Genomic DNA, 24878 nt, shown 5'->3' with positions numbered 1-24878 from the left:
CACCTCTCTGTTCCCTCCAGTCACATTGCTGTGCACATCAGTTTGATCTTTATATTTTCCCAAAGCATGCATGTAACGCCACTGTAGCATTTTTTAATATGGACTGATTTCAGGGGAAGAGGGGATCTCCTGTAATATCCAGCCCCCAAACCACTAAGAATGTTATAGAGCAGGTCCATCAAGATGATAGCCTTGAATACAGGAGACCTTTCAATTCTGGAAGGGTGGATGGAGGTCAAAAAGCAGCTTTCTTCCCTGGGACCGTGGGTCACAGTGCTGTTGCACCCCACACAGGAGGAATTTCATTTCATTTCATTTCATTTCATTTCATTTCATTTCATTTCATTTCATTTCATTTCATTTCATTTCATTTCATTTCATTCCTCTCCTCTCCTCTCCTCTCCTCTCCTCTCCTCTCCTCTCCTCTCCTCTCCTCTCCTCTCCTCTCCTCTCCTCTCCTCTCCTCTCCTCTCCTCTCCTCTCCTCTCCTCTCCTCTCCTCTCCTCTCCTCTCCTCTCCTCTCCTCTCCTCTCCTCTCCTCTCCTCTCCTCTCCTCTCCTCTCCTCTCCTCTCCTCTCCTCTCCTCTCCTCTCCTCTCCTCTCCTCTCCTCTCCTCTCCTCTCCTCTCCTCTCCTCTCCTCTCCTCTCCTCTCCTCTCCTCTCCTCTCCCCTCCCCTCCCCTCCCCTCCCCTCCCCTCCCCTCCCCTCCCCTCCCCTCCCCTCCCCTCCCCTCCCCTCCCCTCCCCTCCCCTCCCCTCCCCTCCCCTCCCCTCCCCTCGTTTTTTTTTCCTGACTCTTCTCAGAGGCTAGTCTTACACTTTGCATGTCACCTGTGAGTCACAGCTTGTCTCCACAGGAGCAAAGCAAAAATACAGATATTTTTCAAGTGAGTTCTAAACCTTGCTTTACATTCAGGCATCTCAGGAGAACTAACAGATCATTCAGAGAGCAGCAAGCGCTTCTTTGATAGTGTTACATAAACATCCAGGCTTTTTCTAAAGTGCCTCCTTTGTGTAACATGTCTGACTCTCCTGGACAGCTTCAAAGCTCTCTAATACTGGAGAGGTTCTCAGGGAGCAGATGATGCATTGCACTTACACCTTTTTCTCACTACTGCTTTCCAAGAGATTTAGAGATATTCCTGAACTTGGCACTCCAACATCTCTGTGAGGCAAACACAGTACAAATGTCTTGGCCCTGCAGCTGCAGACAAGAGAGCTGAGAATCAAGGGAAGCCTTTGGCAGACTTCAGGCTAGATCTTAGAGTTCCCATCAAAAGGTTACCTTAATAAAGCAGGGAGAGTCTGTGTTTAATCACCTTCTTGCCTGGGAGGTGCCTTCCTGATTTTGGAAGATGACACTATACTGATGATCTTGTTACTAATTCCTTTGGTGTTTCCTACAAATCATGGAAATTAATACTTTTCCAAACCAAAATGTATTCCTAGATAATTGTTTCCAGTGTGCTCCACAAAAGTGTGTGGTTTTGAAATGCTCAAATTTCACATTAAGGACAGAAAGGAGATCAACTCTGAAAAGGAAAAAAAAATAATGGAAGGTGTCTGTGGCTTAAGCAGAGGGTGAACTCCACCAAGTCAGAGCACAGAGCACGCCCATCATTCCAGTAAAAGGAATGCATTCTTAAGAGATGAAGCATTTCAGCTTGGAAAATGGACAAGATGATAAGGGCTGTTGCCTTTTGATTGGTATTTACCTCTGGCAGAGGAATAACCTGCATTTGAACAGATCTTCCAGCTACAATTAGACACTTTTCAGATGGCAATCCTGAGGAGAGCTATCAGTTACTGATTTGGAGCAAACTAGGCATTTTAGGGAAGTAAAAATTCACCTGTAATTGAATTAATACATATGTAGCATTTTCCTAAAGATCCCTCTTAATGTAGGCAATTTTTATTCTTTGCTCACAGGTGACCAATATATGGGCAGAGAGTTGAGGTGAGAGAACAAATCTTAATTTCATGGAATATATTTTTAAATCAGGAAGCCATTTCTTGTCACAAGATAAAACATTTTAAATACTTTAAATATCATTATATGCCTCATAATGAATAAAGGGTAGGCAATTTTAAGCAAGAGATCTAAAATTATAACTGAGAAAAAGAAAGGATTTACTTTGAGAAAACTCTGAAGATACTAGGAAAATCAACCAACTAAAAAAAGATAAAACATTTTTTATCAAAGCTTGCTTTTAAAACTTCTAGTAGAAAAAAAAATGCTCTTGAAAGAACCATACCCCTATATAATCACAGAAGGTAACTCTTACTGGGAATTTTTCCAAATATAAATAAATGAAAGATAAAACCCATTTGATACTCGCCTAGCATGATTTCCTGAATAATATGGACTATGGAATTTAACCAGTATTAACCAGTATTTAGTAACTACTGATCTGTACTACCAGTAAGAAACAAAGAACAATTGTGTCTTTTACTATCACAGACTAAGGCACTGCCATGAGAAGAAATATAATATCATTAAAATATGCTTTATAAGAAATCTAGCAAAAAGAGTCAGACAGATTAAGTATTAAAAATATATAATGACTTTAATATGAAAAGGATGTGCCTGGCTGCCTTATCTGTCATTGTCCTTAATTAGGTAGGAAATAGGGCTCTTCAGTGAGTTCTCTGCCAACTTCCCTCAACTTACAGCATGACATTATGGAGCCAGAAGTATTTAAAGTACGTGTATTAGTCTTTTTCTATTCCTAATATTACTTGAACTGACTTGTTTGAGTTGAGGCTTGCTCTGTCATGAGCAGTTTATCTGTGCAGTCATGAGTACTGCAAATGGAATTGTCCACATAAATAAAGGCTGCAGGACTGGGCTTGAAGTCAGGGAGATTTAGGCTAGTGCAGAGGTTTGCCCTGGAGAAGTCTTTGCAGCAGACTCAATGATGACAATTTCTGGGAATGCTGCTTTGGGGTTTTATGTGCTGAAATTCCTATGCATGTTTAGAATATATTATAAGCAATTATAACTTTCAGCATCAGAAATCCTTTGTGAAAGACATTTATTGTAATAGTTTAGCTTTTCTTATTTATTCTTTCATAATATACTGAGTCCTTGCTTGGTTCCTAACAGTCCTTTAGAGTGAGTGGAGCAATACCACACTTCCCTTTTGGCATGTGCAGTTGCTCAGTAACCAACAAGCTGGGGCAAGACCCACTTTGGACCAGCGTCAGTGGAGAGAACATGTCTTGCAGATCCTACAGAGAAGATTTTTAGTCTTAGCCAACAGTTTAGAAAATGTGTGGTGTTTACACTGTAGCAGAGATTACACTGTAGGTTCTAGTCCCAAGAAGACTGTGTGATTTCTAAGGCTGCAGGGTAGTTAGCCACTTTTAGTTTTATTTTGCAAGAAGGCTTGCTGCCTTTTAAAGACCAAGTGAAAAGTGCACCATTTCTCCCCAGTATGGCAAAGTGAAATTGAAGTTACCCCAGGCCCAGAACAGCTGATACTATATTTCACATATTTCCGCTCTGTCAGTGTTACTGAGATTAAAAAAAAAAAAACCAAACCCAAACCACTTAGAAAAGTGTACCTTGAAGGCAGAAGTAAATCTTGTCTTTCTTGTATCTCTCTCACTGGATAAATAAAAGCCACGCAACTGAATATTATCAGACATTATATCAAACCATGGATTTTCACCCTTTTGTTTGACTCGACTTAAGTCAATGTTCTTAATGATAAGGCTAAAGTTTTGATTTCTGAATTTCAGTCACATTGTTCCTATTTGTGACTTCTGCAGAAGCCTTACCCATTATTCCCAGCTGGTTTAGTCCATTCCTGAACTGTATTTCTCATTAGCTGTTGTTCAGTCAAACCGTGGTGTATATGTGTGTCCTCACCACTTTGATTTCAGAAGAAAGGTTAATTCCCCCAGAGGTTCTGTCCATGTTTTGGTTGTGCTGTGTTACTTTTCTAAAACAGCCTTTCATCTTTGCTGTCAGATTAAAGGGAGGAAACCTCAGATCACAATATGAATGGTGGGAAAGGACCTAAGTCATTCAGGGAATGCCTTTGGGAGACAGGCAATGCAAGCTTTATTACAGGAGAGAAGAGGGACTGTACAATTAAAACTGTGTGTAGACTAACAGTTTTAGGAATCCTTCTACCCCAGCTCCTCCTGTGCAGCGCCATTTGTAAGAGTGACTGTGGGAAAAATTAAATCAGAAGTCACTAACTTCCAAGTCACTGGATTTTTCTGGGGTTTTTTTCAGTCCTCTGCAATAGCAGCAGGCTGGTCCCAGTATTGGATTTTTGGGTGATTGCTATAACTGGTCTGATTTTTCATATCAAATAAAGTTCATATACAACCTACAAGAAGCTTGGAAGTTTCCATAGGCCATCTGTTCATCAATTTATATTTCTACCTGCAAAGAGCAAGAAGATAAAATTTGTTAAAGAAAATAAAATTTGAAGAGATGTGACAACAAAGGATACCCAGTGGTTGCACTCTTTGACAGTCTTCAATACACATAAGTATGATAAGTATTTCTTATGACATAAGAAATAAGAGTATGATCTGTTGCTGATAATTTTGGTGGTGGTAGTAGTTTTGAGATTATTATTTTTTAATGTTTTTAACTTTGATGGTGGTGGTAGTTATGAGATTATTGGTTTTGGTATGTTTTCTTCAGACTGGAGAGAACTGGGACGAGAAATGATAGGGTGTTTTCTAAATAAAAGATCATAAGTCTTATTATGCACCTTAATTAGCACCTTCAGCACTTGTTTCTACCTTCTACAGGAACTGATGAAACATGCTCAGCTTAATGTGAGTCTTCCTGATGACTTCAATAGACAGCACACAGATCCAAGATCTGTGCTGAGCTGACTTTCATACGTTTTAACAAACACAATTCCACCTCCTCTCTCAAGGCTTTACCTCACTCAGCTTCCTTACTTTGCTGATGTGCCTGTGTGTACCATTCTCCTTTCTAATCTCTTTCAAGCAAGAGCTTTCCTTCTCCACACTTTATGAAGATAACACGTTTGGCTAGAGTGCTTATTTGCCAGCATTGCTAAAAAGTAATTGCGTAAGGAGGAATTTTGGCTTGGCCAGCATGGTTAACAGCTCAGCTTACTTAGTAAGCAAGCCTGGTGGATGTACTCCTCCCTCCCCACCCTCCTCTTCCTCCCAGGGGCAGGGCCCCAGATCCAAGTTTCTCCCATGGTAGCCAGCAAAGTTCAGCTTCTCTCTCAAAGCAGAAAGTAAACCAACAAGGGGACTGTGACTAAAAGCAGAAGGGTTAACAGGAAAGCTGCTCTTTTGCTCCAAGAGACTGCTGCCACTAATCAGGCTGTTTATATTTACAGCTTTCCCACTCACCCCTACTAAGCATAAGGCTCACCTCTGAAGACAGCATCTGAACACTGCTGTGTGTTTGGCAGACTGCATGTAGTATCTGTTTGCTAACTGAAGATACTTGAAGGCTGCAGACTCACTTTTCCTATCTGTAGAAAGGCACACACCTGCACTTAGCAAATGCATAATTATTAGTGATGCTCTGGACAATGTTTGTGAGCCAACTCCCTGCTCACAAGTGCCCTTAATCTCAATTTGGGACTTGCAGTCACAAGAGAACTGCATGGATGTGCTGGAGTGATGCTTGCATACCAGACATTCCTAATCATTAAGATGAAGAGGGGTGAGAGCTTTCTGGGTAGGGGGAATAATGGCAGGGTTGTCCTTTCCTTCAGTTCACTGGGGCCTGCCTACTGATTTAAATTGTAAATAACTTTACAAACCAGCTATGGCACTTTGTTTTTACTTAGGCAAAGCATCTGATTTCTGCTAATACATAGGAGAAAACTGAAAAAAAGGAAAAATCTCTATTAATTTAACATCAATCCCTTTTCATAACTTAATAGTTATATTAACCACAGATAGGTGATGTCAGCTCCTTTGGGACCTTGTGATCTTACTTTTTAAGAGTACAAAACTGTTTCCTTTCCCTTCCCTTTCCACTACCATAAAATATTATAATCACCATGATGTTTAAAGACTGTATAGTGGCACATGTCTGGTAGGGTCAGCAGGAAAGGTTCCTTGCTATCATGTCACCTAACCCAATCAAGCTCACTCTTAAAATTAGCTTAATTTAGTTGTCTGGTCTTCTATGTAAGAAGCCATTCCTCTGGGGGCAGAAGTCAATTTATTTCCAGCCTGAGACAGAAGGATTGAGGTTGGCAGGGACCTTTGGAACCCATCTGATCCAACTTCCCTTCCCAGGCAGGGCCGCCTTGTTGCACAGGACCGTGTCTAGATGGCTTTTGAGTAAGGATGAAGCCTCTACAACCTCTGTGGGCGACCTGTGCCAGTAGTCAGTCACTAGTCAGTCACCTTCACAGTGAAAAAGTGTTTCCCAATGTTCAGAGGGAACCTCCTGTGTTTCAATGTGTACCCATTGCCTCCTGGCCTGTCACTGGGCACCATTGAAGAGAGCCTGGCTTCCTCTTCTTTGCACCCCTCTTCAGATGTATCTGTACATTGATAAGATTCCTCCCTTTGAGTCTTCTCCGTGCTAAATAGCCCCAGTTGTCTCAGCCCTTCTTCTTAGAAAATGCTCCAGAGCCTGAATCATCTTTATGACCCTTCACTGGACTGTCTCCATTATGTCCATGTCCCTCTTGTACTGAAGAGCCCTGAACTGGACACAGCATTTCAGGTGTGGCATCACCAGTACTGGGGTAGGATCACCTCCCTTGACCTGCTGACAGTGCTCTTCCTAATGCAGCACAGAATAAAAGGACTGCAGAAAAGAGTTTACTCCCATTTGTTCTTGTCCTAGTGTTTTTCCTGGAACTTCAGTAGCACCATGCTTTTGACTGGCCTGAAAGAAAGCATAAACAGCCATATCCCTTCTCAGTCTTTATTTTGCTAGACTAAACAAACTGAACTTTTTTAGTCTGCTCTTCTTTGATAATGTTCACCATTCCACAGTTCTCCCAGTAACCCTTTAATGTGTCTGTTCTGTTTTGAACTCCTCTTCCTAAATGCTGTACTGAGTTTTCTAGGTGGAATCTCAGCTATGCTTTTTATCATGTCATCTGTACCTCTTCCTTCACTGTAGGAAATAATACTGAACTACATAGGTTTTCATTCAGGTATTACTTGGTTGAGTCCAGGAGGAAGACCCATAGCCCTGCTCTCCCTGGTATAAACAAGTTTAGGAAGGTATTTGAATTGGGGGTGGAGTGTCCCCTGAAATTAAAAAGGGATGGCATGCAGATAATAGCATCAATAGCAACAAAAGTGTAAATAAAGCCACCATTTCTTTCCTGGACAGCAAAGGAATGTGAGCTACATAGAATACAACTAGCTGTCAGAGGAAGACACAACTGTTGCTCCTATCTAAGGTTATAATTGCAGGGATGTTAAATTTCCTGCCATAACCAAATCCCTGCCAAGATGACAGTAAGGTTCAGTTTGGATTCATTAAAAGCTTTAGTCACACTTTTGTAGTATAGGGAAATGCATCTGAGCAATATAACGAAATTTTCTTTTTCCCATCAGTTTCCTTGCTACCTTTTTTACTTCCCATCACTTTCTTTGCTATAGCTGCATTACTCTGCTTCTAAGCTCATTTATTTCTATTAATAGGACTTCTCATCTGTAGGTAGCAATGACCATTAAAGTTCCCACAGTAATCTGAAACTATTTTTCTGTTCTAAGTGATAGGAGATGGGGAACAGAGTTCCCTGCCCCCTCTTCTTCAGTGAGTGGAGCAAAGAGATTGTCCTCTGCAAAACGGTCATGGAGTTAAAGATAGCTAAAATTAAGCAGCTCCAGGTGGGTTAGTTTCATTTACTGCACTGATCTTGGGATGAAGTTTATAAAAGCCTATTGCAATATTGTATCAGGGGCAGGGAGAAAATATCAGATTTTTTCATTGAAATTGCATGTGATATTTTCCCCCGACAGTAAGGAATGTTTCAGCTCAATGGAGAAGTGACTACGCCTGTCTTGGGAACATTCATTTGTTATAATTGTTCACCTCTGATCCCAGTATGAGATCTACTGTGGAGCGGCCAGGGTGGGTATGGAGCAGAGCTAGGGTCTAGCAGAGGTCATCACCGCGGTGAGGTAAAACCAATCAGGTAATTCAAAACATTTGTAAATTAGCCTGTAAGCACAGATTTAGTCTGTTCATCACAGAAAGCCAACTCTGTTCAGAGCTGAGGTAGGTTTAAACTGCAGTGCCTGTTCCAAGCTATTTACCTTATGTAGCTTTGAGCAGCACCTGTCAGGCAGGGTAATGTTTAGGTGCATATATTCTGCATTTGTTCTTAATGCTGGGAGTTCAAACGGCTTCATTTTTTTTCTGAGTGTCAGAAGAGCATTTGTCACTGCAGCCCCTTCCTGGGCCCAGAGTGTTGCCATAAATATGCTGGACATAAAGGACAATTTTCATGCCTCCTGCACAGCTTTAGAGACAGTCAAAACAGATCTTTGATAAGACAGAGGTGGCAACCATCCAGCCTGACTAATGTCCAGCTTGAGCTTGGAGCAAGAAGGAAGTGGAAAAATAGCCTGAAAAGTGCCCTCAGACAGGCCACTGGCTAAATACCTGCCCTCACACTCTTGTAAATTCAGTGACTCTGTCCAGCAGGGTTACTTGCAAACCCAGTGATGTGTGACAGAAATTTAGTTCGTGGTGTGCAATTATGGGCAGACATTTGCTTCCCCAGGTGCTCTCTAAATGCATCTTATTAAATGAAAAATTCAAGTTTGCCTGCATAACAGGACACTCATTTGTGTCCTGTCACAAATATAGTCATATTTTATCCCACCCCTACAATATGAAATATTTCTCCCTTCCATAATGACCATGCCTACTTTCTATGTGCTAAATGTTATTAAAAACATGCATGAATTATGAGCCATTCTTCTTTTTCAACAACATGTAAAGTGAACGATTTATCAATTATTTTTGTTAAAGCTATGGTTTCTTCCTTTTTTTCCCCCTAACTTAAGTGTAATGTATTAGATTATTAATCTTAAAATATCTGTTGGTTTTATAATATTTATATATTATTTATATTACAAATATAATATATTTTTGTTCATTTTACATCTTTCTGACTGTATGATGCTATAATGTGTTTGGGTTCAAAATAGAGGGTTTTTTCTCTGTTAATTCAAATTCTAAAAAATACTTCGTGAAATTTTGGAACACAAAAATTTTTTTTTGGGCCAGTCTTATAAAACACACTCCTTGGGTTAAATTTAGTAGTAAAAACCTTCATTGTAAGCATCTTTTGGATTTCAGGTGCTGTAAAATGAAACACTTTGTCTTTCTTTTATCACTTTCAACACCAAAAGAATAGCACTGCTTTCCGTGCTCCGACTGCTGCCAGCTCCTCCTCCCCTCTGGCTCCTGTGACACAAGTTAGATGTGCCAGTGACAGCATGCTTCAGTCAGGCACAGTAAGGTATGTGCTGGGGATGCTGCTGACAAGATGGATATTCTTGGCAGGCTCCGTGACATTTCTCCTTGCCCTTTGCTGAAGAAAGGAGGTCACTGGAACACCATCAGGGCTTCAGGCATCAACCTGGATGCACAGCATCACTCCCCCATTTCCATGTCATGAAGCAGAGCAATTGACCCTCCTGCTCAGAATATATGGGAAGACATGGGCAAATCACATCAAATCCCATTGCCTGTGTTATGCCTTGGGAAGATGAGGAGCAATTGAAACTTCCCACCAAACCAAAGGAAGAAGCAATGTTTTCTTTATGCTCTTTGCTGAACTGTTGATCAATGGGCAAATGTATAGAAATGCTCTAAGGCAAGAAAGAAGAATGAAACAGATGGAAAACAAGAAACAGACAAAGATTAAATCCTGGCCCTAGTAAAGCTCCAAAATTTCTGTTGACTGCAGTAGAAGAGAAAAAAATAGAGGGTGGAGGAAAACAGGGAGAGGAAAGGGAAATCAGGGAAGAATGGCTCCAGATGATTTTATCCCCATGTTTCCATCTGAGTTCCCCCCACCCACCATCGGTCTCCACTTTCTCCAGCTCTCATCTTTTTTCATTGCTGAAGCAGTAAGCTGTCATTTCCCATCCGGTATCTCCCATCCATCCATCAGCATGTCTGGGATAGCTGACAGCTAATTCTGATGGGTTAGCGACCCATCAGTATCCCTTGCCAGCTCCCACGGGGCATGTAAACTGATCAAGTTAACAAATTCTGACAGGTGAGAGACATTCATCCTCAGTTGCTACCGGTAGCAAAGACAGAGATGTAAAGGGTTCCATATGGTATTCAATGGGGAGATACAATGCCAGAAGAGAAACGTCTCATCTGCCTGAATTCACCGATTGTTCTTTGATCTACCTAATAATCTCATGGGGCCTTTATAACATGACCCTGTTCCTATTCTGCCCTAATGGCAAAGGGTTAGGGGAGACCAGAAATACATTCTACTATTAGCATGCTGCTCAGTAGGTGTGGTCATGGTACAAATGTTGCCAAAAGCCCTTTCTTGAGAGGGCAGAAACACTTGGCAGAACCAAGACAACATTTTTGGAAGCTGTTTCTCAGGGTACACTGATGTGAATGAAAGATTGAAAGTCCCTTTCTCAACTACCTAACACTTGAATAAATCAGAATTTCACAAGAAGTGAGCATTAGAACAAACCAGGTTGCATCTGCCTTTTCAAAGAGTTTTGCATGGCTGGCTTTCTGTACCTGCAAATGGTGGAATATAATTCACAAGCCTATACCAGACATTCATAAAAATTTCTTCCCAAGACTCTTCCCACGGCCAAAATCATAGTCAATCTCATAAAGACTCCCTTTAGTTTCTCTTCAGCTAATGTAATTGTTTTTATGTAATCTTGCAATGATGTAGTTTTTCCACTAAGAGGTGGAAAATTGAGACGGAAGGGAGTATTTTCCCTTCCATCTGTTGGCTGTCTTCTCTTTCCCAGCAGTGTCCAAATTTCACAGAACAACTCCCTTTTTGCACAGCCATTTCAGACCTCATGCCTTGTCTTGAGCCAGCGCTTACTTTGATCTGGGTTCTTACAGTCTGCAGCAGTAAATAGGATGTCTCAGGTCAACATCACTCCTTTTCTTTACTCATTGGGCCACATGCTTATGATGCACTTCATAATGAACTTCATTCCTTATGCCTGCTTCTACAGGCAAGAAGTCCATGTACTCCTGCTAACATTCTCCAGATGCCCGGCTCTATTTGGTAACCTTTCTCTTCTGCTGTGCTAAGTGCGCGTCTCGTTTCCTTTCAGTGTTCCTGTGAGTTGTGACCATTTGGGACAGCCAGGCTTCCTCCAGAAACTGTCCTCTCAGTCGCTTTGCAGGGCCCTTCTGCTTGGTGTGCTGGCAGCTGGGAAGGGGTTGATCTTCTAAGCCTCCCTCCATTGTTTCTACCTCTGTTTGAAAGGTCTGCTCTTTCTCAGTGCAGCTATCTATTCATCACTGGTTGTTTAGCCCGTTCTCCCAACAGTGGTTTAGCCCCAGAGTAGACAGAGTAATCCCATTTGGGTTTGAGCCTGTCTTCCGTAAAGAAAATGTTACAGACATGGCTGTTTTGCACTGGGATTCATGCCAGTTAGCTGCATCGATAATAAGGATTGATTCTTTGGAAGATATTTTACTGAAGCTAAGGAAACACTTCTGTGAAGAAAAGGTTTTAACAAGACACTTTGAAAAGAGCCTTATTGCATTTTTAACTAAAAATCTTTCTTGGCCTGCGCACTGGAAGCTCAGCCATCCTAGGAGCTCTCAGTTACTGGATAAAACACCATTGTTTGTAACGCTTTCCCCCAGTCTGAACTGGCCACTACCCTGTCCTGCAGTGTTTGGGTTGGCAGTCGTCAGTGGTGGCCGGTCGCTGCCTGGAACAGCAGGACAGTGCGAGTAGCCCCGGCGCTTTGCAAGTAGCCCTTCATAGCCAAGGGGGTGACATGCAGGCTGGAGCCCTTGCTCCATCACCTCGAGGTGCTGCACCGCTTCCAGGCCTACATGCACGTTACACCCAGGTCATCCTGGGTTGTGCATATTTTGTCAAAAAAACATCCCCTGACGCTATAACATTTTTTCCGTGGCAGATTGTGGCTGTTCCTTTCCTTGCCCCAAGGAAACTTGATGTACAGTCGGGCAGGCCGGTGTCTCTGCGGTGGCGGCGTACACCTGCACAAGGCAGGACGGTGGCTGTCGGGCAGGGCCCGCGGGCGGATCCCGCTCCCGCAGCATCCCCGCTCCCGCCGGCACCGCCTTCCCGCGCAACGCGCATCCCTCCGCGCGTGCTCCCTGGGAAGCAGCGGCTGGCCGAGGATGGGGAGGGGGGAGAGGGAGTTTCCCCACGCCCCCGCTCCGAAGGCGCTCGGGTGTTTCCGTCTCTCTCCGGCGCCATCGCCTTTCCCCGCCCTCTCGCCGCCTGCCTGGGCGCCCGCACTCCCGGTGGCGCGGCGGGAGGAGGAGGAGGAGGAGGCAGAAGATGGCGGTGGGGATTGGCAGGGAGGTGGCGGCGGCAACGGTTCCGCAAGCGAGCCCGTCGGCAGCCAGCGGCGGTGCGGCCCGCGGCTGAGCAAGGAGGCGGCTGGGGCTGCGCCACCACCGCCCTCCCCGGCGCCGGACCCTCCTCCTCCTCTCCGCTCCTTCCCTCCCTCGCTCCCTCCCTCTGTCGCCTTCCCCGCCTGCCCCGGCCCTCCGCCCTCGCGCCCGGCCCGGCATGGACGCTGGCGCTCCGCCGTGTCGCTGCCGCCGCCGGCGCTGAGCGGGGCCGCCCGCCACTCCCGGGAGCGGGGAAGATGTCGGACACCAAGGTGAAAGTTGCCGTCAGGGTCCGGCCCATGAACAAGAGAGGTAACCGGGGTCTGGGGGCATCTCGGGGCGGGGGCGGCACCGGAGCGCGGCGTCCCCCCGCGTTCTGCCCGGGCTGGCGGGAGGACGAGCCCCCTCGCCCGCCGCCCCAGCCCCTCGCTCCGGGGGAGCCGGCGGGGGCCGAGGTGCACCGGCGTGCCGGGAGAAGGGGGGTGCGCTCGCTCGCCCTGGCTACAGCCCCCCGCCGTGTCGCCTTGCAGAGCTGGACCTGAATACCAAGTGCATCGTGGAGATGGAAGGGAACCAGACTGTGCTTCACCCGCCGCCTTCCAACGCCAAGCAAGGAGAAAGGTAAAACCCCGAGTCGCCGTGCCCCGAGTGGAAGCCCAGTCCCGGCTCCTCCGCCTCGCCCTCGCAGACGCCTCGCTTGGCTTTGTCAGGGTAGTGGCGGGGTCCCCAGGGTGTCCCTCGGTGCTTTTCGGGGCTGCAGTGGGAAGGACAGGCGAGCGCTGACCGGGGCTGCTGCGTTGGGATTGCATCCGTGGGATGTAATGGTAGTTTCTTTACCTGGCTTCCTGGGGGAGTCGGTGGTACCTAGTGTGGAGACAGAAGATCCCTGTTAGTCTCCCGGGTTTAGAAGTTGATTCTTGATTGACTACTCAAAAAATAAACTGTTGAGTAGGTAAGGACTTAGACTGTGTGTGCTGTTTTCAGAAATTTCCCTTGCGTGTAGGCTGTTAACAACTTGGTGTAACCTGTGGGGGAACAAAAAGTAGAATCTGATTTTTATGCTACTGATGGATTTTTTTTTTAATATGTAACTTTGTTTACTAGGTTTTAACCTATTTGCATTTGAAAAGGCTGTAATTGCTAGATCCTTTATTAATTCAGTGTTGTTCTGTGAAGTAGCCTATGAGAATATGCTAAAATAATTTTGAAATCTGGCATTTAGTTGTGATGCCCCAGTAAAGAATACCCTTGGAAAAAATCCAAAATACCAATGCACTAGACTGTAAAAATAGATCAGAACAGGAAAAGATTTCTTTCCTTTGAGGGAGTGTGGGGAAAGACAGGGAGGTGCAAGGGGAGTAGTTATGTTGTATGCTCGTTCAGTTACCTTGTATTCCTATCTGCTCGTTACCTGTTGACTGCTCAACTTCAATTGACCTGTTAAATGCATTTAATGCCAAGGAGTGAGAAATCATTTGAATGGGTATAGAGATTTTCAACCTAGCACCTTCCTACTACTTAAGCCTTTTCAAAAAAATATTTTTGACTCAGTTCATAATAGTTATGAAGAAAATATAGTGTGAGAATATTTTAGTTTTTGCAAAGGCACAGTGTTATGCTTTTGTAGCTTTCCAGCAGAAAAGGCTGAGACATTTTTTATTCTTACATATCCAAGGTGTGAAGGTGCTTCTCACATTAACCCATGTACTAGAATATAGCAGTAATCACACCAGTTTCTTTTAGATCCAACTTGCATTGTCTTCAGAAGCATTGTTGTGGCTGAAGTGCTGGCCTGCATCTTGAAAGATCTGTGCTTGTTTCCTGCTTCTTTCAAAGATCTTTGTGTGATCTTCTATAAGTTGTGCTGCCTCTCTGGGTCTTAGCAGCTCATCTGTGAAATGGAAATTTTGGGGGTTTTTAAAAACTATTTTGTTTTAGAATGTATGGGGCTTTTTTTTTTTTTTCAATAAACAGGAGTTTATTGAAGCATGTGTATAGCTTCTATCACAACACTGGTGTAATAAGAATAAAAAATTCAAAGTGAGTGGAATTGACAAGTATGAAACATGAAATATACATAGAGTTTATAAAGCAAAAACAAAAATAAGATTTAAAAATCACTATTTCAATAGACTCTGGAGACTAAGAGCCAGGTAGTTTAATGAAGATCTGGTAATGGGGGAATTTTGCTTGTTGTGCACATTGGCCTGCTGGTATTCAGTAAGAATGTGCAGTGACTCTCTTTTGATAGCTTGTGTGTCTTGTGTTTATCGGTCTTTAATATCTATAAAATATATAAATTCTCTTGGTGGGATCTGGCTTCTTGTTTCTATGTCAGGAGCCTTATGGGTGAGCTGTGACGCTTGTGTGCTGCCTCACCGTCGGCAGCTGTGCTGGCAAGGGATAGCTGTCCTGCTTGCAGCACAGTGTGAGGCTGGAATTTGGCTGGCTGCTAACTTGTGTGTTTGAAACAACTGCCAGATGTGTTATTGGAAAGAACAGTCAGAAATACTGATCAGAAGTAACTCTCATTAATGCAAACACACAGTTTGGGTGCCTGCTCAATGGCAGATGTTGTGTGTAACCTGTCAAGATGCCTAATGGGCTTTCTCGTGCCTCGTGAACATCCTTACCTTTCCTTCAGTGCTAAACTGCTGCTTTGTATTTTTTACTCAATATAAATAGTTTCATTTCTCATGATGAGGAATGGATTCTGTTCTTCTGTGTGCACCCACCATAGAGTGTCTGTATAAACAGGCTCTGAATTGCTGAGTAGTTGCTGCTTGTACTTGGATTGATGCCTTGGCAGGGTTAGAGATGTCAAACGGATTTTTGGTTTTCTTTGTGTAGCTTGTTTTTATATAGCTTAACTGGATTTTTCTTTCAGAAATGGTTTGCAAAAATTATTTAATTTGTTAGGGTGATTAATTGGTCTTTCTCTATTCTATGCATTATTTTAATATTCTGTATAGTCTTACCTTTCCCTTTTTGCTTTTTATCTTTTTATATGGAAATTTCCCTTTTCTAGCTGAATGGAAGTACAAGTTTGTGCTGCATTTTGGAATAAGAATAAGTAGCCTTCTAAAGCAAATTTGGTTTCCAGGGCTGCTTTTTTAAATTCAGCTGAAGCCAAGAGACTATAGGGTGTAGGGAGTGCAATTCAGGACCATGCTCTTTATTTGCTTTGTTCTCTCAGATATAATTGAAAAGGTACTGACAGAATTTTCTAAAGTAAAATTAGGTAATTTTTTAATAACTATAAAGTTATAAAATTTGCTCTTGGAAGAACATCCAAGGTTAGGAAAATCAGATTTTACTAGCTTTGTCTATGCTGTATGGGGTTTTTGAATTAAATCTAAATTCAGTTGCATTATTTTAATGAGTCTTTAGGCATTATTAAGGATAGTTCTGAAGGATTTTAGACAGGCAAGTAATGCTAGTTTTACAGGTGATGTAAAAGGCCTAAAATCCCAGACAGTGCTGTCATTTGTCCATCTTTTATTATGTATTAGAGGTAAATTAGAACAGGATTCTGACTGCGTCTTCTAACTGCTAGACCACACAGCACTCACACATAACAAATCCAGCTACAAAATAGTAATTGTTATTGAATGCAAGTGTTCTGTCCTTTTATAAGCTGCAGGCCTGCTGTTGCCCACAGGCACATGACTTCCAGTGTTCTAAACTAATGAAGGAGGAAAACCAGAACATAGTAAAACTGAACAGTCTGAGTCTGAAAGGCAGAGGAAAATCTCTATCAACTGAAATAATAGGAGACAGAGTTCAAAAAGGAATGGTTTTCATTAACTGCTATCAGGTATAATCTCTGGTGCTGGCAAAGTATTTGGAAGTTCGTTGTTGGACTTCATACCTTTAACCCATGTTTTGCTTTTACTGGTAGCAGTAGTTTCCTTTATATGTGATGAAGCGTGCGTGTGTGTTCTTTTAGTTACCTCTCATGTCTCTCAGGCATTTCCTTCCCAAACCAATATAGATTTCCATTTCTTCCCAAGAAGAAAGTTTCTGGGAACTCTCTGATTTTTCTTCTGTCTTTACCTAGCAGCCTGAATTTCCTTTCTCAAAGTACTTTCTTCACAGAAAAAAACCTTTTCTAATGTATAGTCTTTTAGAAATGGGTATTATGTTTCAAAGCCAATTAAATACATCCTGTTGTCCTGCTATAAATGTTTGTATTTGGTTGTTGGCAACAAGGTGCCGTATTAAAATGTAACTATGAGATAATTAGAGTGTAGAGTCACAGACAATCCTGCAAAATGATTGAGTAATTTTTTTACGATGGAGATTTCACATCTCTATATCTACTAAAGATCTGACTTTACATTATGGATGTTGTTTTTCAGTAGGACAAATGAGGTCTTGCTGGGTTGGTTCCTCCTCAGTTTCTGATTGTTAAAATATGCTTTCCTTCTTTCCTTCCTTTCCTTTCAGCTACACTTTCTAACACATAGGATCTGAAAAGTTTTTATTTTAGCTCTCTGATAACAGTTCTTCATGACATGATTTTTCCTTTAGTAAGCAAAATATTTGTCTTGACAGAAATAAACAAGGAACCATGGAGACAGTAGAACTGAAATGCTATTTCATCTGTAGTTTTAACTGAAACACAAGTTCATTTATTGGGCAATTCATTCCATTAGAGCACAGTAGCCTGTTGCAAACTCTGCCTTAATAAAAATCTCAGAGCCGAAAATAAGAAAGGTCTCCTCAGATTGTAGAGTTGAACTCAAAATCTCACATTTTTTCTGAAAGTATCTTTCTTGCCTGTCTTAACTCTTAAAAAAACCCCACCATGCTATGACTTGTTTGTTCTGCCCTCTTCCATCCTCATTTTGATAAGACAAGTAGCACCAAAGCCCAATTCTACTTAAAAAACCCTTCTTCCTATAGTGCTAAATGATACATGGGGGCCTTCTTGACATAGGTTTAAGCTCTTTAATAAAATAAATAGCTGGGAACAGATGTGTATGTGTGTCTGTCTAGTTTTTGTAGGTCATAATACTTTCAAAGATTAATATCTGAAGCACAGATTTCATCCTTAGGCAGCTTGTCCTAAAACTCTTGCTTCCAGAAAACAGCTGTTGCACCTTCTGCTTTGGAGAAAACATGATTTTGGATGGTCTTTAGTACACAGTCCTTCCCTTGGTGGTTGCAGTACGTCATGGTTTTTGATATCTTGCTTTCAGCAGCATTAGAGGTGGGAGAAGAGCGCTGTTGGAGGCCTTCATGATAATGGTAACTTTTTCAAACTGAAACTTCTGGAAGCTGAAATAGGACAGCTGCTAATTAGTTCTGTATCTGAAAGAATGACTGACCAGATCACGCCTTTGATGTGTGCACTTCAAATTACCACCTGTCAGAGGTGGATCATAAAATGTAGAAGGCAGCAACTTTTATCTTTGCAGGAAATGGTAAAAGTAATCTGACTTTGACCTGTGTAACTTTCCTGTTAGACATCAGTGTTCAGGATGTGAACTGTTAGCTTTGAACCTTGGCAGAAGAGATTGATTTGAATTATGTATGGTTGGAAAACGTCATTTTGGGAGCTACTTTTGCATTGTTTTAATCCATTCGTGCCTCAAATGCAACGCTAGATGCAGTTCCTTGAAACTGCTCTTCTAAAATTCCATGTAATTTGGAACACAATGAGACACAAACTTGTAGTCCAAAATACTGTATGGTACGGTTCTTCATGAGGTGACCTGAACTGTGAGTAAATGCAACATCCATTATTTTACTGTGTTTATAAAATCCAGACTGCTGATAGGACCTTGTGATTTGCTCTTTAAGTGTGATTCCTAGAGGAAACTACTGTTGAAAGCTGTTGGGATCATGGGTAAGCAGCCTGTAGAACGTAGCTGGCAAAATTTCAGAATAAAAATAGATAGCATGTTTGAGGAGAAGGAAAACTGTTCTTAAAATGACCATGTTTAGGCAGTCATTGCTTTGTAGCCGTTCTGTGCTTTTGGACTACTGAGTGTTATGTTGAAATATTTCTTAGTAGAACACAGTTGAAGGAGGTGCAGCTTCAAACTTGTCCATTTTTTTCTCTTTTGCTATGTTGTGGGACAGGAAAATATGTGTAAAAAGATCAATAGGCCTATAGACATGCTTACTTCTATGTTTAGAAGGTAAAGCTATGCATGCATATGTTTATTTCTGCAGCCAGGTGTGTTTTTGAGCTCTGGATTACTAGTCACTGCGCCTTGAATATGTTGTCTATTGAAATGAAGTATGAATTTTAAAAAATTGCAGCTCTCTTAAAATGGAAGGGGATTTTTGCCTTTTTTAGGGGGATGTCACCCTAAAGGAAAAAGTTTTATTTTCTCTTCCTTACCCCCTTAGTGTAAACAGAGACAGTTGTCTTGTTTTGAAAAACAAGATTCTCTGTTCTCTTGTGCATCTAGTAGGTTTATTAAATGTGCTCGTGGTAAGACTCCAGACTTCTAATTCACTGTATCTTAATTGTTAAAAAACTTGGAGTTAAATGATGCTTGTCAAGGTGGTATAACCCAGATGTGGGTTAGATTCAAGAAACTTCAGGAAGCGCTCAAGAAGTGCTGGTGCTGCAGAACCCGAGCAGCAGTGCACACCAGCTGCCCTTCCGTGCAGGTCTGTGTGCCAGCAGAGCTGGGGTGTGAATCTTGGCACAAAGTGTCAGGGACAAAGCGAATCCCTTCTGGGTCTGATCAGGCCTGCAGGGCAGCATGTGCAGGCAGGCAGCTGCTGTTCAGGCATTCAGCATGGTGCTACTTCTAGTAGTAAGATTAGAGCTAAATCTTTAAATTGACAAATGCGCTTGTTGCTATTGTGTTGGAGACTTTACCAGATTTAAACTCCTGCGTTCCTCTGGTGCAGACTGAGTAGTGGTGGCTGCCTCTGGCTGCGGTGCCAGTGTCTCCTGCACAGACAGACTGTCCTTAATGATGAGAAAGTACTGCAGTGCCTTTGCTTATTTGGCCTGCCCTGGGCATGGTTTGAATCTATTAATGGAAACAATTACTGCCTGCTCTAGCGAGATGCCAACTGCTTGTGCAGATGCTCTTGCTTAACTGAGTAATTTCTCTGGTTGTTTGATATTTTTGGAGAATTTCTCTTACTGGTGGCAGACTGAAGAAGGTTCTTTAAGGAAGTGTAAAGTGTTGACTGGGGACAGTGAGTGCAGCCCACAAAAAAAAAGGTCCCTGCTGTGCAACGATGTGCACCACAGGACTCAACTCTTGAATTAACTTGTGACCCAAAGCACCAAGGTAACTAAAACAGTTGTGTCCTTGCCGGGAAGTAATTTTGCTCTGTGTGTTACAAGAGGCAGTACAAGGGCCATACGTTTGTCTAGCCAGCACCTCACCTTGTATGTTGATATGAAATTGGTCATTAGAGTTTGAGGTGTGTTGGAGCTTGGGGTGATTGTGTGTGCCTTTGTGGTTCTTCTGTGAGAAGCTTGAGACTGGTGTTTGCTGGGGGGTGATAGAGGAGCTTAGTAAGTTATCTTAAAAATGAAGGTCAACCAGAAAAATGCATTGCTGACAGGAGTTGAAAATCAATGACTTTAGCTCAAGATATCCGTGTTGATGAAGAGCAGGAGTTACACAAGCTGTTTTCAATGCCAGAGGAGAGTGTCCCTTTATGTAATTTCTCATTTTGGGTGAAAAGTGAGTAAGTGGCTTTCTTATAGTGTTGTGCTTGGTTAGTGTTATCATCTGTAATTCTGGCCTTTTTTTAATGATAGTTGCCTTCTAACATAAATTAATAGTTTAAAACCCCAACCCTCAGCCGTCAAAACATCTATAAATTCATAATCATATCCTTAACTAGTATATTTTGTAGTTACCAGCCACACCCTTAATTTGGCATTTTGTTACATCCTAGAGACATCCTGTGGAAATACTCCTACATCATCTTTGGATAATGTGAAGCTAATAGCTTGTAAGGTGGAACTTTTTCAATAGGAGGTAATTTGAGTGTTTTGTCTCATTTCACTTGGATCACTGTGGGGAAAGCTGTAGTCACAGCCCCTCATGAAGTCCCTGGCAGCTTATCATCCTCTACTGACTTATTCGTTATTTAAGTGTTATAAGTCAGGACAGAAATTTATACCACAGCTACTGTTGTGACGAGTTAAGCCATGAATATATTTTGGTGCTTATTAATGGTACAGGGTTTATTTTGAGGTGCACCAGTCAGCACAGCAGCAGACAGGTGTGCCTGAAACATTTCTGGGTGCTTGGTAACTAGCATGATTAATGATGATGCTGCAGATGGGTGCTGAGAGGCTCATCGGATGCTAGCAGCAGGTTCTGTACTCAGCTGTTTCTTAAAAACTGGTGTCCACCAAGCCTGTGCTGCTGCCTCTTCATGTTCAGTAACAGCATAGACAGTGGGCTAGTAGTGACTGGAGATTCATGGTGTCACTGCATCTTCTTTTTGCAGTGTGTATGTATATTCCAAGAATTTTAAGCATTTCGTAAACATGAATCAAAGCAGCTGCTGTGGCTGGAATGGCATGCTTATCTCTGCATGTACTTAGGGAGATACTGCTCCATATGTTTCAAAAAGTGCCAGGGTGCATTGTGAACTGTAAACTTTCTATAAGTAACTTGATGCTTTGTTTTAAAAACACATTGCTGAAAATGTCAACATTTGAATATTTTTTCCTGAAATTTCTTTGTATTAGAGAATATTTTAGGCTTACAAATACAATGAAAAAAATACACATCATATTTTATTTATTGAGCTTACATTTCAGTTTATTTCACAGTCTCTTTTCAAACACAAATGTCAACCCTAGTAAATAGCGTACAAAAGCCTCTAAACAAGATTAAATTTTCTTCTAGTATAAGGCTTCAAAATTCTGAATCTGTCTCTTGAAGTACTGCAATAATTTTTCTAGTGTTAAATACTAGTATGTGGAACAGTCTGTTTTGCTTAATAATTCTTACATGATGACAAGGAACAGCAGATCTTAGATAAAAAGCTGGAGGATTTGATGCTTCTCATGTGGTTTTAACTTTCTGTCTGACTTTGTTGTTAAAATCATGTCCAATGTAGCTGAGGTGGTCTTTCATAAACTTGATTCAGACTTGAAGCAAAAAGGATCATATGAGGTAGAAGGGGCAATTTATCTGCCAAATAAATTGACTTGTATGCTTACTGGCACTGGCTGCAATGTAATTTTTTAACTTCAGAGTTCTTATTCTTGTTGAATATTTACTTTAAATTCAGTTTTACTTTGTGATTCAAAAGTGCAGGCTTGTTTTACAGTTGACAAGCTTTTGCAAAAGATAAATCAACAGAGCATTCCAGTGGAGGCACAGAACTGGTGGAAGTTCTCTACTGGCAAAGCTGCCTTATGGCTCTGAATGATCAGTGTCCTGTTCTGCTTTGGAAAGTTTCTCTGTCAGCATCTATCAATGTGAGTTTTTAGATACACAGTGAGTTTGCAGTGCTCCAGGCTTGTTTTGGCGCAGTAGTGCCACCTCCCTGAATGATGCAAGTCCTAAACATTTTGATGAGTTTTGGTATTTTTTCCCTTCCTGTCATACTGCGGTGTCATTCTTTATTTTTGAGATACTTCTCGATTTCTTTTAAACTTCAAATACATTTTCAGATAATTTTGTCTAGCAAAATCAGACTGAAATAGAAACTGGCTATTTGGTAAAACAGAGAAACATTCATTTATTCACTGTATGTAGCTGAGGACATTAATACATTACTTATGTATCCTCTGAATGCTCAGCAACAAGTAATTGAGTTTGAATATGTTTTCTTTAAAGAGATCTCTGCAGTTATGTAAGGGAGTAAGAGCAAAATGTATTTGCAGACCTCCTGCACTTTGCTGTTTTATTAAGTTGAGATAAACATATGGTTCTGGAAGTTTTGTTTTAAGTGTGTAATGGACCATCATCCCAGCACTCGTGTTTTGCTGTTTTGGAGCTTCTTTCTGGGTCCACAGCAGATATGCTATTCTGAAACAAACTCTCTGGAAGACAAGTACTTTTCTTAGTGATCATGACATTTAAAAATAAGGAATTTTTCCTTCTACATTTTTCCAATGTAAAACTAATGCTTCTACCTGCGTTTTTGATAGGAGTGCCCTTGAGAATTGCTGCTTCAGTGTGTGCAGAGAAACTGACACATAAGGTAACTCAAGAGATGTCTTGTTAATGGATTTGCTGCTGATGTAGTAGATTATATAGGCAAAGGATACTTTGGAACCAGGACAATGAAAAGCAAAAGAGAGCTGAAGAAATGTTTGTCCAACAACATGATGAAACTCCTTAAAATACTCGTTGGAGAAAATCAAACCAGCCAACAACATTTCCTGCATCCCCCCACCCTTAAAAAAAAAAAAAAAAAAAAAAAAAGGCTTCTTTTCCTGAAAACCTGGCATTCTCTGGGGTGGTACTAGTCTTCATGGGTGTTCTGGTTGAGATCCAAGTTGAAAACAAAAAGGAAAATCAGTTATTGTAAACAGACCATTGAACACTGGGTAGCTTGCTATGTAGCTTCCTTGTCAACAGCTTCCAAGTCCTTAGAATGTTTATTGTTTGAGGTGTTTATAACATTGTAGCTAAGTCCCTAGCATGTTTTAGTGCATGGCTAGAATCCATATTTTAACACTGAATTTTTACTGTTTATTACATTAAATGTCATGAATGAGAACCTTTTTAAATTGACTGTGAAGTAATCTAACGGGAGACAACTTGTGTGTCCATCAGAAGGATGATGAAGTGTGTTTGAAGAAGAGCATTTAAGTGTTCTCCTCAGGTCCCTTTCAGTGGAACAGTAACTTGAATCTTTTAATAAATTGAGTAGATGTTCTGTCTCTCTTAGCATTGCAGTTCCATGATTGGATTCCTCTTTACTGTCAGAATTGCTGGGTGCTGAAGGAGGATGTCTGACTTCCACATGGTGAAAGTTAGAAGTTAGCTCTTGACAGTTCTATTTTCAAGTTCTCAGCAGGGTGTGGTAGATGAGTACTGAACCAGGATAGATGTCAGTCTAATCTCTCCTTCCTTGTTTGCTCCTTGGGGCAGCCTGCATCCTCTCAAGTAGTTTTTGATGTTTCAGTTTTGCAGATGTGAATGTGACAGTGGCACTCTTTTTGTCAGAAATGCTGATGCTGTTCTCGCTGCCATCTACACTCACAGATAGAAGTTTTGTGTGCGCTCTGAGGAATGTGGTGTACCTCTTTTGGAATTTCAGGATGTCCTCTTCCAACTTTGGGCTGGTTAAAACACAAAAATGCAGATTGGCAGTGTTGAGCAGGCTGAATGCCCTTAGTGTTTTGCAACACGTGTATTTTCTGAGTATGGTTCTTCTGGTGTGTGGCCTGACCTGTACTATTGGTGGCTATTTCAGAATTTCTTACCTGAATGAGGAAGAAATCCATGGCTCATGTGCAAGATAGATCAAATGGACTTTGAAAACACTCTTGTACTCACATGACCAAGGTGTGAAAGTGGTTTTATTAAAACTTCTCTAAATCAAATTGATCTTAATCTGTCATCCTTTGTCTAGGATGTTGTTGTTGGATGACTTCTGAAGGATCTCATGGTTCAAATATTTTTCTCAAGGCATTGGCATCTTCATCATGGTTCAAAAAAGAGAGGCAGATGAGCTTGCCTTTGCTCAGATGGAAAAGGGAAAGTAATTGCTTGGTCTTTGTGGACTCCAAAACCGGGATATTATAAAATGGACTTGCAGAACTGAATTTTGATTGAGGAATTTTTCATTAGCAGTATGTACCAAGGAGAGAAAATAGAAATACTTAAAATAAGCAGTTGTTGTGTAGGAAATGAAAAAACTAAATCTAGCTAATTTCATTGATTTCAAGAAACGTTTGGAAGTGATAGGAGTCTGACAACCTGTTCACTAGTGGCAGTAACAAGCAATGCCAGAGTTCAATGAGCTCAAAGTAGATTTTTGATTTTACTAGGAAACTTGCACGTTTTTTCCTAATAATGGTGGAAATATTTACTATTTTAAATGCTTTTGTATTTAAAATACGTATTATCATTCTACTTGCTTCCAAAATAGAAGTTATAAATTTTCTGGAGAACTTTGCCTCTTAACAGAAGGAGCAAAGGCTGCTTTGTGTTGTCTCCTATGGCATTTTTGGTTGGTTGGAGTTATTTTTTTGGTATTTTTCTCTTAAAGTACCGTTAATCAAAAAATATTTGAAATGGGATACCTGCCTTAGCTGCTGCTGCTTCTGTTGTAGCACGCTCTTTCAGTTTCATGTCTCAGTTTGCAGGTGTAGTGGATAAAAATAAATTAGGCTAGTGTGGAATTACTGATCAAACAACATG

The 24878-nt window shown here is 41.5% G+C and overlaps 1 protein-coding gene across 9 annotated transcripts in view; it reads left to right on the top strand.

The window, feature by feature from the left end:
- Positions 1-12442: 12442 nt before the first annotated feature.
- Positions 12443-24878, top strand: part of KIF13A (kinesin family member 13A) — a 104997-nt gene continuing 92561 nt past the window's right edge. For 5 of the 9 annotated variants that reach the window (XM_084218518.1, XM_084218515.1, XM_084218517.1 and 2 more), the window contains exons 1-2: positions 12443-12861; positions 13080-13170. In XM_084218518.1, the coding sequence (XP_084074644.1) occupies positions 12807-12861; positions 13080-13170 (146 nt within the window). In that variant the 5' untranslated portion in view covers positions 12443-12806. Of the gene's footprint in view, positions 12862-13079; positions 13171-24878 lie in introns of those variants that run through there. The other 4 variants (XM_084218521.1, XM_084218520.1, XM_084218522.1 and 1 more) reach the window with 3 other exon arrangements.

The sequence above is a fragment of the Fringilla coelebs genome (genome assembly GCF_963513975.1).
Source record: "Fringilla coelebs genome assembly, chromosome: 1".
NCBI lineage: Eukaryota > Metazoa > Chordata > Aves > Passeriformes > Fringillidae > Fringilla > Fringilla coelebs.
Note: the sequence above shows the minus strand (reverse complement) of the source record. Positions and strands in the feature narration are given on the sequence as shown.